Source organism: Salvelinus fontinalis, chromosome 27, assembly GCF_029448725.1.
Source record: "Salvelinus fontinalis isolate EN_2023a chromosome 27, ASM2944872v1, whole genome shotgun sequence".
Classification (NCBI taxonomy): Eukaryota; Metazoa; Chordata; class Actinopteri; order Salmoniformes; family Salmonidae; genus Salvelinus; species Salvelinus fontinalis.
In genome coordinates, this window is record NC_074691.1 from 10,562,834 (window position 1) to 10,578,121 (window position 15,288).

Here is a 15,288-nt window from a genome sequence, read left to right on the forward strand (position 1 = left end):
CTGAGGGAGCGAGCGAGAGACACTGAGGGAGGAGGGAGCGAGCGAGAGACACTGAGGGAGGAGAGAGCGCGCGAGAGACACTGAGGGAGGAGAGAGCGAGCGAGAGACACTGAGGGAGGAGAGAGCGAGCGAGAGACACTGAGGGAGGAGAGAGCGAGCGAGAGACACTGAGGGAGGAGAGAGCGAGCGAGAGACACTGAGGGAGGAGAGAGCGAGCGAGAGACACTGAGGGAGGAGAGAGCGAGCGAGAGACACTGAGGGAGGAGAGAGCGAGCGAGAGACACTGAGGGAGGAGAGAGCGAGCGAGAGACACTGAGGGAGGAGAGAGAGCGGGCGAGAGACACTGAGGGAGGAGAGAGAGCGGGCGAGAGACACTGAGGGAGGAGAGAGCGAGCGAGAGACACTGAGGGAGGAGAGAGAGTCTAACTGGCACACTGTCTGCTCCCAGCCTGACTGACTGTTATGAGCCTCTGTCTTGTTCCAGATCAATCACTGAATCAATCAACTCTCTCCGCTCTGACCTTTAAAGGGGAACTGTCACTGTGGCCTACATTATTATTATGGATATAGGACCGGCCAAAAGACTGGCGGGAAGTTTCAAGTTTGAAAAGTAAAATTGCGTGTTGTCACAGTTTCTTTCCAGCGACTAGGTGAATGCGTTTTTCAATGAAAGCATATCAACTCTGGAATGAAAGCCTCTCTGACTCAATCTTTTTGGAACACATAGCTTTTTCTGGATGCATCTACGAATAGCGTAGAATAACGTACATCTAATATATAAAACTGTGTGTGTGGTTCCAGGGTGTGTGAGCTGTTACAAGGAGGCGCTGTGATGAACAAGCACTACCAGCCCCACGAGGCCCACATCCCCTACCTGCTGCAGCTGTTCATCGACTACAACCTGTACGGCATGAACCTGATCAACCTGGGAGCCGTCAAGTTCCGACGGAGGCAGCCGCGCAGAGGTAAGGGACGGGCAGGAACGGAGTAGGGTGCTTAGGAACCTTGTCACAAACCTGTGACCTGGCTGAGTGGTGTTGCGGGACACCTTTTTCTGTTGCAGATAGCACCCTTGCTTTACAAAGACCTGACAGGCTTTCCATAAATAGAAATGTAAAAAAAGGTGGACTTCTTCAAAGATGACACCTCACCAACACACAGAAAAGCTTAGAAAAGCGGAAGAAAAGAGTGCGGGAGAAGACTGGAAGCAATGGGGTGCGTGGCAGACTAGAGGAATAACTAGCATTCTGGAACACTGCAAGTCTGTTGAGCATACCTAACAAAAAGTGATGGCACACAGAAGATCCAGAATAGAACACTAGACCGACAACCCCCCCCCCCCCCCAGCTGTCACCCGATCCAGGAGCCTGAAGAACATTCTTGGTACTGCTGTGCACCTGTTTTTTCACCTGAGTTGGATAAACACCCAGCCATCAATCTAATCAACCTAGAGAAATGAACAGTAGAGGCTTGAATATGGATGTGTTTACTTGTGACCTGTTGAACTCAGGCTATTGATTGAACTTGCACTGTACACAGCTGTTTAGTATTAATATTACGTTCCACATCGCCTCTGCCAACCAGAACAAAACCACAGACCGCTAGCCACGCTGGGACAATCGATATCTCGATTGAGGGCCGTGGCGGTCAGGTTTCCTCCCGTCATCCCAGGACGTGAACCTTTGACTCACGAGGCCCCTCGCAGTAGCAGGGCGAGAGTGGTAGAACAGGGGGAAGTTTCACAGTGGGATTGAAGGAGCAGGAAGGTTTCCCTCAGATCTGAGGGTTGAACTTGGCCTTGGCTTCACACTCGTCTACGCCTGATGGTTGGGAATAAAGCGGTAGATTGGCCATTTTCTGTTTGATCTTGACTAAGGCTTACTAAACTCTAATCCCGGGCCGTGCTGAGCCGAGATGGGACAGGTATCTCCGCTCTGCAGTTGTCTTCATGCCTGAGCGAGTCTCCTGGGCGTAGAGGAGGCAGAACCCAGCATGACACCACCACGCATGGAAGGGTTAATGAATAGGCCAGGACCCCCCCCCCCCCCTTCTGCTTCAGATGAACAGGTTCTTAACAATGTTCACGCAACACTCTCCCCAGACAAAGAGAGGGCCACTTCCTGGATTTTGACGCAATCAATGGAAAATGGGTTGCAAAGAACCAAAAAGTACAAAGGGACTAAAACTCTGCGATAATGTACACCTGTTTATATTCTTCTTTGTACAACACCTAGTTGAAAGGGAGTTTGTAATCTGGGATCAAGTGAAGACGATGACAAAAGACCTGAGATTTTAGAAAGCTGTGTAGATCCAAATAAATTGGAAATACTGAGCTGGTATGCTTTTCTTTTTGCATTTTGCTGTATGTTGAAGACAATGTCTGCAGACTGGTTTAACCCCCCCCCCAAAAAAGAAATCATCAGATTGGCTTCCAACACATGATTCACATGTTTTTGTGTGTCTGTGTGTGCACGTGTCTCTTAAACAGAGGGATTTCCCCCAGATCGCCAGGGCTACAGCAGCATTCCAGGCACCAGCCCCTTGAAGAGCCCCTGTAGCTCTAAACTGAGTGACAGTACGCTGGGAGGCATGTTTGTCCGCTGGGAGGAGGATGCCATAGCCTGGTGAGCCACGCCAGCACAGACCTGCTCCAATTACATGTTGTGGGCCAATGCAGCGTTGTGTTCTTAGGTCTTGTCTGTACATTTATTTCCGTGTAGGATTTAGTGTGTAATGTGTATCCATGTTGTGTGCTCACCTTTTGCTCTCTCGCTCGCCCAATCTGCATTATCTCCTTCTCTCTTTCTCCATTTCCTCTCTACCCCCCCCCCTCTCTCTTTTGCTCACTCTCTGATGCAGTTCCCTGGTCTTGGAGGATGTGGAGAAACAGAGCACATGTGAGCTGGAAGTGGATGCTGTGGCTGTAGACATCCTCAACCGTCTGGAGATAGAGAGTAAGGACGGCGAGAAACTGGGAAACAACGTCTTTTAGTCATATATATAAAACCGCCAGTCAGACATTCCGACAGACGCATGAGGAGAGACTGAGGGGACGGGTTGGTTAATGACTCCACTGCTCTGACTATGCAGCACAGTCGAGGAATGAAGGCTTTTCCTCATCAAACCTTGGATGCGTCTCAAATGGCAACCTATTCCCTATGTAGTGCACTACTATGTAGAGCCCTATAGGAGCCCTATATAGGGTTCCATTTGGGACCCCTGCCTATGTAAGCCAGATGAGCGATGGAGGCCTTCTCCAGATCAAACAGTGTGTCTCACACCCCACTGCCAGGCTCCTGCTCTCCAGCACATCAGAGTGTTAGATCAGTGACCACCCGGGCCAAAACAAACACTGTCCACTCACCCTGTCTCTCTGTAGTCTCGTCTGCCTCAGACCTTCTGTGGGGGAGAGAGGGAGAGAGAAACAGGGGGGTGTAGGATGGAAGACTGGAAGAGCAGATTGAACTGGGAACATAAAGCCAAAATAGAACGTTCTGTTAAACATGCGTGAATATGCATCTGCCATTGGAATGTGTTCCCAGACCTCATAGTATCTCAATCCAGTATGAACTATTTCTACAGTCTTTCTGCTATTCATGGTACATGTTAGGAACAGAATGACACAGCAGAATCAAAGTGTTTGGTTGTGTTTTAGATTAGCTGTGCTCAGAATACGGAGTGTGGAAAACACACACACACACACACCATTATCTGGCAGAAAGGGGGTCAGGCCAGGGCAGTCCACATATGTGCCTTCAGCAAGTAGATTTTCCATCTGCCCAAAAAACAGACATACAAACTCACTGTTGAAAAGGAAATGGTTTGAGGAGTGATTTCGAGCGCTTGTCCAGTTTTGAGTGGTTAGTGGTGATCTGAGCTCTTTAACTTTGTGTGCGTCAATGTACTCTTTGAAACAAAGGCCCTCATTCAACCAACTGTAGATGGGAAATGCAGAGGCCCTCATTCAACCGACTGATCTATGCCGACACTGTGTGTGTGTGCAGATCAGATTGGCAGCAACCCTGGCCTGCAGGCCATCTGGGAGGATGAGAAACAGAGACGACGCGAGAAGAACCAGTCATCTCAGATTGAGACCCCACAGTCACAGGGTGAGTGAACCAGTCATCTCAGTGACCCCACAGTCACAGGGTGAGTGAACCAGTCATCTCAGTGACCCCACAGTCACAGGGTGAGTGAACCAGTCATCTCAGTGACCCCACAGTCACAGGGTGAGTGAACCAGTCATCTCAGTGACCCCACAGTCACAGGGTGAGTTGACTGTCAGCTATATACCTCCTCACAGCCCATTCCGCCATTAGTCAACACCACAGTTAAACGTCCATCAGGTCTACCTACATGCGTATCGGCTGAATATAAAGGTGACTGACAAAATAATGGAAACACAAAGCTAGTGTCCTAATAATGGAGTTGGGCCCCCAAGAGCCAGAACGGCTTCAATGCACCTTGACATAGATTCTACAAGTGTCTGTTGGAGAGATGCGACACAATTCTTACATAAGAAATTCCAGAATTTGGCGTTTTATTGGTGGTGGTGGAAAAACCGCTGTCTCAGGCGCCGCTACAGAACCTCTCCTCTCAAGTGTTAAATTGGGTTGAGATCTGGTGACTGAGACGGCCATGACATATGGTTTATATCGTTTTCATGCCCGTCGAACCATTCAGTGACCAGGATAGAAATGCTTCACCATAGGTTGAAGGCGATCACTCAAAATGGCTGTGTATTTATTGGCGTTTGCCTTTCTCTCTAAGGGGTTGAGTTGACCTAAACCAGGGGTTTCCAACAGGTAGATCGCGAGCTACCGGTAGATCGCAGGCCGCTTATGAGTAGCTAGCCAATCAATTCTGAACGTACATCCATTTTTCCATCACAAACTGTCATAAACATAAAGCTCCTAGCTGATATCGAATCAAAAGCCATATTGACATTTTCCCACCCCTGGTTAGTCACTATTAGCTTAAAAAGCCAAATGTAACACTATCTGCTAACTAATTTCCAGCAATATTGCCCGTCTGTCTGTTTCGACCGTGCTTTTGTCTATCACGCCGTATGTAGCCAGTTAGCTTTGCTAATGACCACGTCTTTTGGGTAGAGTAAACAGAGACTTTCCACCTAAACCTTCTCAATTAAATGTTAACTGCAAAGTAGGCTGTTTGCATGGCTGTTTGTTTCATTTGGGTGGCCGTTGTTTTGCAAAAAGGGGAATTCCAGTTTTTCCTGGCTTACATTTCTTTCTTCTGATGTGATTTAGGCGTTGACTCAGAACATCGATTTTTGTTGTTTCTCTATGAATATTTGTTATATTTACAGAGAAATCTGAATATAATTTTATGGGGCTGGTCATGCCAAATAATGTTTACTAACCATTATTTTACCAGGTATATTGACAGAAAACACATCTCTTGTACACCAAAGACCCGGGGAAGGGTTGCAGGGTAGAGAAGAGAACAAAAATGAGTCGCTCGGGTTATGTTTTTTAAAGTAGCTCTCATGCTAGAAAAGGCTGGCGACCCCTGACCTAAACCATGCCAGGAAAATACACTCCACACCATATCATAGCCGCCAAAACCTTCATCTACTCAACTGTTTTTGTTATTTTTGCTGTTACCTGTAAGTCAATGCCAGTGGAGGCTGCTGTGGGGAGGACGGCTCATAATAATGGCTGGACTGGAGCAAATGGAATGGCATCCAACGCGTGGAAACCATCTGTTTTGATGTATTTGATACCATTCCACCTATTCCCTTCCAGCCATTACCACGAGCCCGTCCTCCCCAATAAAGGTGCCATCAATCTCCAGTGGTCTATGACCCATATTATGTGCCATCTGCTTGTTGGAACATGCATCGACCAGGTAATAAATAATCTATGCTCGTCTCTGTCACGATTCATTCGTATCTGAGTCTGACTGCTGTCCCGTGTGCATCACACATACATCAACGTGTAATAATTGAACCTCTGCCTGCGTTTTGGTGCTCCTCCAGATCGTGGGTTTGTCGCCTCGACGGAGAGCGAGAGGGCCTTCATGCAGAGATTCAAGGAGATCCTGAAGGAAAATGAGTTTGACGTGTAAGTAACAACTTTCCCCCCCAAGCTTGCCGTCTTTAAGCGTGGGAATGGCTCACCACAAGAGTTTCCAATAGTCTTTAGGGTAACTTGACTGTTAGTCATCGTCGGACAAACAGTTGCTCAACATTGCGTAAGTGGATATCTGTGCTTTGTTTGGTTTGGGAAGTTGAGAGGGGGCGGCAGGGGTGGTCTTTGAGAGTAAACATCTGCTGCTTTCAAGACAAGATGTCTACCGCCGGAGAACACATAAGTTGCGTTTCGAGAGAATCTACATCTGGTCTGTCTTTCATTCTTTATGTTAAAACGGCTACTTATTTTCCCCATGCCTTTTTGGTTAGTGTATTACTGTCTTTGTCTCTCTGAGATGATGACTGTATGCCTCTTCCTGGTTCATCTCAACACTGTCAGTGGCTGGGCCAGAGAGGATGGAGGGAGGGGGGGATAGTCCAGGGTTGATGGGGTCATTGCTGTCTAATATCCCAGGGCTCTCCCTGTTCCCCCTCCTTGCCGAGCAGAAAGAATTTCCTGTTATAAATAAAAGTACAGTTGGCCCGGTGTGTGCTGTTACATCAGGTCCAGATGGCTCCTACTCACAAAGCTAAGTTGATACCAATGGGTAGAAAGCGGGAGGAAAGTGAAACGGCTCTATCAAAGGCCAGGCCAGTATGGGAGCAGTTTGGGCTCTGGCACAGGGACCCGTTTCCTCTCACGTGATGGAGCTGTGGCTTGGCAGCACTGTGACACACATACATTCCCAGATCACAACTCTCACTGGTTGGCTGGCGTGCTCTTGCATGTATACACATTGTCTTTGATTTGACTCTCTCTCGCTCTCTCTCTCTCTCTGTCTGTCTCTGTCTGTCTATTGTACATCTAAAGGTGTCCACTACTCTCACGTACTTTTTTAAAGCTATTATTTAGTTTCTCGCTCTCTCTCTCTCTGATTGTTACCATAGACAGACAGACAGGCAGGCTGTACTGTAGTAAGTACAGACGAGGGGAGGAGGCGGAGTTAGGAGCTGAAATGTTTTAATCGCTGCAGGAATCTCCTGGCACCTGCTGGGCTCCCTCGTTTAGCCACCAAAGTCATTAGCAACGAGACTAATTAACACCAGATCGAGACAGTCGTGAGCACAGAGGCCCGTCTCTGGAGCCCCTCTGCACTCCTTCATCCGCCCCACCATAAGAAATGAGACATACAGAATAGAATATTCAATAAATATAAAAAAAATGGGGGGGGGGGTGAGATAAAGGAACTACTACCTGCATTGGTTGTTCTACCTTTTGTGTTCCATCTTGCATATTTTTCAATATTTCGTTGAGTTGATAAGTAGTGAGTTGCTAAGCAATGCAGGGGTGCAGCACGGGACAAAGCGGATGGCAGAGCCTGATAGGGAGAGGCATCTGGAGGAGAGCCCAAAAGTACTGCTGGCCACCTGCCAGCTTTCCATTCATACCTCCTCCTCCACACACACACAGTCTACACACACTCCCTCTTCTCTTTCTCTCTATCCCACACTCTTCTCTCCCTCACTCGTTCTCCCTCTCTCTCGCACGCACACACTGCAGCCATATCTCCTGATTTAAGACAATAAGGATTGCTAATCAAACATGACTGCTGCAGCGCTTGGTCTCAGGGACCTCGTCTATGACAAGTAATAACCTTAGCAACAGTCTCCCTTTTGAACGGTCTTATCCCTCTTTTTTAAATAGGACTCAGTCTGGGTCTGTGGATGACGCGGCAGAGGAGCAGCATCCATCCCCAGCTGAACTGTCTCTACACCTTGATGTCCTGACCCCAGAGCTGCTGCAGTGTACACCAGCCAACCTGGTGGAGGCGCATAGAGACTCCCAGACAGGTGAGCAAGGCCTCTCCGTCTGCCCACTGGCCCTCTGCCAGTCTAGACACCAAGGGGGATGTGACGTTAACTTTGCTCCCAATTCTCCCAACCGACTGGCCCTATGGTAGACTAGACAGTAAGGGGGGTGTGACGTCAACATTCCTCCCAATTCTCCCAACCGACTGGCCCTCTGCTAGACTGTCTGTCTGAATGCCAGAGAAGGTGGATCGACATTCGTCCAAATGATATCCTATCACTCCTACTGTGACTGAATTTCAAGTGTGACACAGTGTTGATCTACATTAGCCTAATCTGCTCGCTCAGTCTGCCAAGTCTCCCGTAGGACCAGTGGAAATCCTAGGGAAGCAAGGCGACTGGCACACACAGAGACAGAATGGAGTACGGCCGGGCCTCATGCTGAACCACTCGCTGTGGCTGTGTCCCAAATGACACCCTATTCCCTGTATAGTGTATGACTTTTGACCAGGGCCCATAGGGTTCCGGTCAAAAGTAGTGCCCTGTGTAGGGAATAGGGTGCCATTTGGGACACGCACACTCTGTTTGTCAGTAATGATAACCTTCTCTCCCGCCACTCAGACACTAAAAGGAGCCGTGGTAAAGACCAGGAGGAGGCCATTGTGGATGAGGAGGCCATTCTGAGTCTGTTGGAGAGCAGTCAGACCTTTCTCCCCCTCTCCCAGAAATCCAACCACTCACCCATACTAGGTAGGCAAACACACTGTACTGTGTTCATCGGATATATGGAGAACAGCTTATCCTACTGCTCTTATGTCATTTTAGTTTGTTGAAAAATCTGCTTTTAATCAACGTATTGTTTATATAGCATCGCCAATGGGAGTTTTTAAACTCTGAGACCTAGTTATAACTCCAGGCCATAAGCAGAGCATCCAAGTCTGGAGATGAGTGAGCTCCAAGGTATTTCTGTGTGTTGCAGACAGCAGTCAGGACCATGCCATGGTGAACCTGCTGGCAGGCCTGGAGGATGATGGGTATCGGGCGGCCCCTATGAGGCAGAACTCCCAGCATTCCCTGCCCGGGGGAGGGAGCGCTCACTACAACAGTGACGAGGAGGAGGAGGGGCCAGAGCTAGAGAAGGAGGAGGCAGAACTCAGTCTGCTGATGTCACAGAGATGGGACAGCGACCTTCCAGAACAGTCTTCTAGACGGAGGTGACTGATTTCTTATTTTCTTTCTTTACCTTGTACGTCTTTGCCTTGCTCAATATTAACTTATTAATTATGAGTTCAATATTAACTCAATCAAAACACCTAATTACATAATGCTCTTGTTTCTTGTGTTGTCACTGAATTCACTATGTTAAACAGTAACCACTTTTGGCGGTCAGATGAAGGTCACCTGCGGTGAGCCTTGACTAAATAGTTTAAGCGACGCCTCATTGTTAAATCAATGTGTCTTATCTTCCTCTGTAGACCTGGTGTGAAGGAGGCAGAAGAGAGCTTCAGTGACGAGCCCCAGGACTCGTCAGATGAGGAGATGGAATGGAGTGGGAACAACTCTCTTTTTGCCAACCTGTCCATTCCTCAGCTGGACGGTGCTGCGGATGAGAACAGTGGTGAGTGATAAGAACGTAATATAGATGATAAACTGCAGCTAACACATCGACGACACATCTCATTGACTCCTGCCTTACATTCCTGTCACTGTATTGAGATGTTATGTCTCCTCTCCTGTTATATTTCCTCTTTAGATTCATCGGTAACGGACAAAGGCTCCAGGACCCACTCGTCCCTCACCGTCACCGATAAGATCCTGGGGAAGAGGAACCCCTTTCCTGGGGAGACAGTCCACCTGGAGCCCCCGTCTTCAGCCAAGATCCTCCTAGACCGCAAACACCCGGAGCACCGGCAAGCCCTCTCACAGGACACAGAGGAACCAGCTGATAAGCACTTCCTCAGCCAAGACAGTCATGAGTGTTCCACAGGGTTCAAGGTGAATAAAGAGATACCTTACATCCAGCCGGTCAAACACCCCATTCCCTGCAACATCGCCAACCAGGCCAAGGTCTCTCAGATCTGTGTGGACAAAATAGACGTCGTTCGGCCTCTGTACACCTACGAGAAGAAGACGATGGCTCTGGATGAGTCGGATCTGGACGTCTTTCCGTTCGGCAACGGGAAAATCACCCAGAGCAGGAAGAAGTACAGCAGCATCAAGAATGTGGAGAAGAATCGCCTGTCCATCCTGCAGAACCACAGGAGCTTCTCCCTGTGTTACTCTGAGCTGAGGAACTGCCCCAGCAAGACAGAGCTAGAGCTGGGTCAGAAAGACTGTAAAAGCCCCATACCGAGGAACAGTATAAACCCAGCCCCCTGCCCCATAGAAGAGGACGAGCTCATTGCCTCGAGGGAGGGTGAGATGGGCCGAGGCAGCGAGGAGGGGGACATGGGCGAGCTGAAGATCCGGTACGAGGACTATCAGGAGAACAAGACTGAGAGGACCATAGTAGCCCAGCAGGAGGCACACTACAAGTTCTTCCCCAGTGTTATTCTCTCCAACTGCCTTACCAGGCCCGCCAAGAAGGTGGTGGGCAACAAGTTGACCGACGGCTGCGCTAAGCTAGACCAGGCAGAGCCACGCAGGTCCAGGCTAAAGCTGGGCAAGAGGAGGTTGGCTGCAGCAGCCCAGAAAGCTAAAGCGAACGCTGGGGAAAGCCTAGCCTCTGACAGCCAAGTGGGCATGGCCTTAACGTCCATCATGCCTGCCTGTCCTAAGAGCACGGACACAGTGGCAAAGTCAGTCATAGAGGAGACTGGACCCACAGCACCACTCCCAGAATCGCCTGCTCCTGCCCATTCCCCTGCCCTGGCCCCTTCCCCTCTACCAGCCCCTGTCGTGTCCCCTACACCGGCCCCAGTCCCTGCCAGTCCCACTGAGGCGTCTGTGGAGGGCAGGTTGGCCCCACTGCCTGAGCTCCCAGCTAAAGTGACCGGCACCAACGCCTCAGGTCTGCCTGGCAGCAAGTACACCCTGAGGGCCAAGCGCAAGATGAGCTACGACAGCAGCGAGGACGGGGAACACTCGGGCACCTCTCGCGTGAAACACCCTCTGGCCCTCCGAGACAACTACGTCCGCTTCAAAGACAACTATATCCTCAGCACGCAGGAACTCAAGTACCAGAAACGACGGAAGATGTCCAGAAAGGAACCAAGGGAGCCACCCATCATCATCAAATACATCATCATCAACAGGTTCAAGGGTCAGAAGAACATGTTGGTGAAGATGGCCAAGGTGAGTGCTGAGGAGCAGCGGGTGGTGCTCACACCAGACAAACTGAAGACGTACACTAAAATGGCCCCTCTCAAGACCTTCTGGCCTAAGGTTCTAGAGTCTTGTGCAGTCAAGTTTCCTCTAAGTGAGCCCAAGGCTAATAAGAAACAGCCCAAACGAAAGGTTAAGGTCAACACCACCACCACTAAGAAAACGGTCAGTGGCCCACCCAAACCTCGAGTCAGACTCAGGCAGGGGGGTGAGAGGCCTAGAAGGACTAAAGGCCTTAGGAAAGCCTCGACTCGGCCCTCTCTGCCATGCCCGCGGCCATGTTACTGTGAACTGGCCAATGACCACGCCACTGAGTACTCTGATGTGATGGTGGAGTTGGGTTATCTGTCTGAGAGATCCCCTAGCCCCACTGATTCAACCCCACCCCGGTGTTGGTCGCCCAGTGACCCCCTTATGGAAGCCATGTCCTCTGATGGGTTGATGAACCCATTAAATGATCCCTGTCTCAGTTCTGTGTGTCAGGAAACCCCCCCAGAGTCCTTAGGCCGAGGTGTGCGGAACCGAAGCCGGACTGCCAAACCTAGCAGCCCAAGAAGACGGACTAAGTCTGCTAATAAGCTTTCGGCGGAAGTCAAAAAGGAGAGTGCCACGAGAAGGAAAAGTAGTACTGGGACTCCACGGAGGAGAAAGAAAGATCTAGAAACAGTTGATGGGACTAGTGTGGGTGGTGACTCTACTAACACCACCACAAGAACGCGAAGGCCTCGTAGAAAGAAGCAGGCTGAAGAGGCTGAACAGCCCCCTGTAAAAAGCAGAGACTGTGACAGTTCCCAGCTCCTCTTCCCAGAGAATGTGTTGCCTCCTACTGAATCCTCTTCAAAGGCCGTACCACCCTTTCAGCAGTCAGCTAACAAAACCAGCCAGATCATTGACGGCTCCCATGGGGTCACTGGCTCTAAACCCCTGTCCCAGTTCATTGAACCAAAGTCCGAGGACTATGAGACCTCCATCATGGAGGTGAACCAAAGTTTTGCTCTCAAACTCTTCCAAAGGCATCCAGGCCAACTGCAGGGTTGTGATATGAAGGCAGAAACTACAGTTGATGAGTGCACACCCCCTCAGGTGAAATCCCCCATGGTGGGGAAGAGTAAGGGCGCCCCCAAATCAGGGTCCCCCCACTCAGGCCTTAGGAACGGGGAGGCCCTACCTGAGGATACCTCTGGCCTGGCTGTTCTGAAGAAGCTCCTGCAGAAGAGGCAGCAGAGAGGTGGTCAGTGCCTCCCAACCCAGACAGTGGGCACAGAGATCTCCTCCTCCACTACAACACAGCCCCCTGGCCCCACACCAGACCCTGCTGCAGCCAAGCCACCAAGAGCCAGGAAAACTCCATCAGCCACCCCACGGAAACCTCGGGTCTCAAGAACTACAACTCCCAAGGAGAAGAAGCCCAGAAGCAGGAAGGGTAAGGCAAACTCTCAGCCGGAGTTACCTGTGAAGCAGGAGCCACCTATGTCGGACGACAGCCCAGTGTTCCTGTCAGACCCAGGCCTGGACAGCTGCTACTCCATAGAGGACAGCCTCTCCCCAGAGCTCCCACACAACTACAACTTCGACATCAACGCTATCGGCATTGGCAGCCAGACAGAGTTCTCCAGCCTGTACATGGGCAGCCAGTTTGTTCTGACCGACAAGAATCTGCCTCAGAAGTTCCTGAGTGACATCACCCAGGAGGCCATCCCTGCGCTGGCACTGAGCATTGAGAAGAGGCCTGATAGGCTGTCCGGGTCTGGGGAGGCGCTCCAACGAAGCTTGTCTGGACCTCTGAGTCCTGACCTCTTTGACAAGCCAGAAAACGGTGAATCTGTCTCCAACCATTTATCTTCTCTGGATTCCGAGAGGTTACTCAGGAGCAGAGAGTGGGGAACGTCCCTGGGCAAACTCCACGGCCTCAGCCACTTCCAGGGCTTTCACTGTGAGAGGAAAGAGCTGCTGTTCTCTGCCTTCGACCCCGTCTTACCGCTGCCTTTGAGCTCTGCGTCTTTCGCAGACAATGAAGGATCACCGACCGGGGACTTACTGGAGGGGAATGATGCTTTGACGTCGACCACGGCCAGTAGTTCTCCGCGCTCGGTTAACTCTATATCCCAGGTGAAGACCAGCAGCCAGCTCCTCAGGGGGACAGGGGGCGGAGCCCACATCCTCAAGCCCCTCATGTCCCCTCCCAACCGGGAAGAGATCCTCACCACCCTCCTGGACCTGGAGATGTCTGAGGCCACCTTTCAGGAACCCTTCTGCAGCAACCCCTCAGATGCCCCAGGGAAACCCAGGTAATCCCACGATTAGAGCTTAGTGGTCTTATTTGATTTGATTTGCCTTTTTAAGCACTTTATGACAACTACTGATGTGACAAATACTTAATACATTTGATTGATTGATTCAAGGGTTAAACGCTACACACAATATATGTCTGTGACTAAGGCTGTGGTGAGGCATAATGTTGTACGTCATTCAGTCATTTTATCTTCTCCAGGGAGGTTGGTGGACGTAAGTTGACGGTGGAGACCAGGTTGGCCAAGGAGCTGGCTGAGTTCAACGGGGACCTATCCCTGGAGGGGCTACACTTCTGGAAGACAGCTTTCTCCGCCATGACCCGGCCCGGCTCCTCCCACACCCTGGGAGCAGAAGCCACCAGAGACCAGGCCCAACTCAGCCCCTCTTCAGCCGGGGACCAGAAGGTCATCCTGCTGCCCTGTAGGAGCGCCCCCAGCCGCGAGCGCGTCCAGCTATGGCTGGAGGCCAGGAAGCAGTACGAGCATCTGCAGAGGGGCAGGAGAGACATGGGAGCACTGGAGAGGGGAACGTTAGAACAGATAAGAGAAGAGCAGCAAACGGACAGGACTGAACAGCCCACTCTGCTCCATTGTCCAGCATTGAAGGTAGAGGAGGGGTTTGAGAAGCCCTCCAATATCAGGACTCAGAGGGACAATCTCTCTCTACATATATCACCTGTTGAGGGGGTGGAAACTCAGGACAGCCCCAGAGGAGTGAAGCCTGTATCAGAAATTAACACCAGAGACCCTGAGGAGGAGTACTATGGTAAATCCATCTCTCCAGACTCACCAGACCTGCCGCCCTGGCAGCAGCCCACGCAGCCCAGCCCCTCGGGACTAGATGGAGTAGAGGGGGAGAGAAGAGGATCAGATCTAGGGTCACCCTTGTCCCCCAGGCTCTGCACCTCCCCAGAGAGGAGCGAGGAGAAGCACTTCCTCAGTCCCTCTCCCTTGCCTTCCACGAAGAGCCGGGGGGACAGGGAGAGGACCAGCCCCCACCTTCAGCTCCACAGCACCCCAGTCCTCAGGAGACGCAGATGCAGGGGCGAGTCTGAACCTGTGTGCAGCACCCCTTTGACTGAAGGTAAGCCCCATCATTCTCCGGCCACAGGCCGTCAGCACCTATCACTCTTCATCCTGCCTCGGCCGCTAACACTAACTCCGATCGTGGGAAATGGCATTAGCGATAGCATCCGCTGTCTTTCCCCCCGTAAGCTTTTCTTTACTCCATCTTTCTTTCTTACCTCGGTGTGAAATTTTTATGGCTGCTATTAATGACTGCATAATTGACTAATCAAGCGTACCGGAATTGTTAATCTGTCACAGTCATTTATTGAATTAGCTTTAATAGGAGGACGCCGCCTGCATGCGGTTGTTTTGTCCTCTGGAATGTCATTATGCGTCGAACCAGCACCCTGAACTCATTTTGGGGTTTCTGTTCAATCCCAGACGCGGAGTCCCCATCTCAGAGACTGCAGCACAGGAGAGGGGAACACACAGACACCCTGAGGAGAGTGCTACTGACCACACAGATGAAGGTCAGGACTAACACAGAGAATTTAAGCTCCTGTTCATTTTAGGCCATTCACTCCAAAAAGCCTCTCTTTTTACATGTTGGCCTCTATACATTCATGAGCTGTGTATGGTTTCAGAATATTGATGGAGAGCATCAGACAAGTAAATAGTCCAAGACACGTTACAGATTTAGCTTTGATCATTTGAATCCGTCGCCTTTACTTTATCTGCCCGGATACACCGTTCTCCCTTTTT

At 50.5% G+C, this 15,288-nt stretch overlaps 1 protein-coding gene across 2 annotated transcripts in view; it reads left to right on the forward strand.

Moving 5' to 3' along the window:
- Positions 1-15,288, forward strand: part of LOC129825009 (DNA polymerase zeta catalytic subunit-like) — a 49,104-nt gene that overhangs the window by 24,684 nt on the left and 9,132 nt on the right. The window contains exons 4-15 of one of the 2 annotated variants that reach the window (XM_055884643.1): positions 802-965; positions 2,489-2,624; positions 2,860-2,954; positions 4,005-4,109; positions 6,002-6,086; positions 7,800-7,945; positions 8,525-8,653; positions 8,883-9,117; positions 9,379-9,521; positions 9,657-13,515; positions 13,719-14,602; positions 14,968-15,056. In XM_055884643.1, the coding sequence (XP_055740618.1) occupies positions 802-965; positions 2,489-2,624; positions 2,860-2,954; positions 4,005-4,109; positions 6,002-6,086; positions 7,800-7,945; positions 8,525-8,653; positions 8,883-9,117; positions 9,379-9,521; positions 9,657-13,515; positions 13,719-14,602; positions 14,968-15,056 (6,070 nt within the window). Of the gene's footprint in view, positions 1-801; positions 966-2,488; positions 2,625-2,859; positions 2,955-4,004; positions 4,110-4,150; positions 4,270-6,001; positions 6,087-7,799; positions 7,946-8,524; positions 8,654-8,882; positions 9,118-9,378; positions 9,522-9,656; positions 13,516-13,718; positions 14,603-14,967; positions 15,057-15,288 lie in introns of those variants that run through there. The other variant, XM_055884644.1, reaches the window with a different exon arrangement.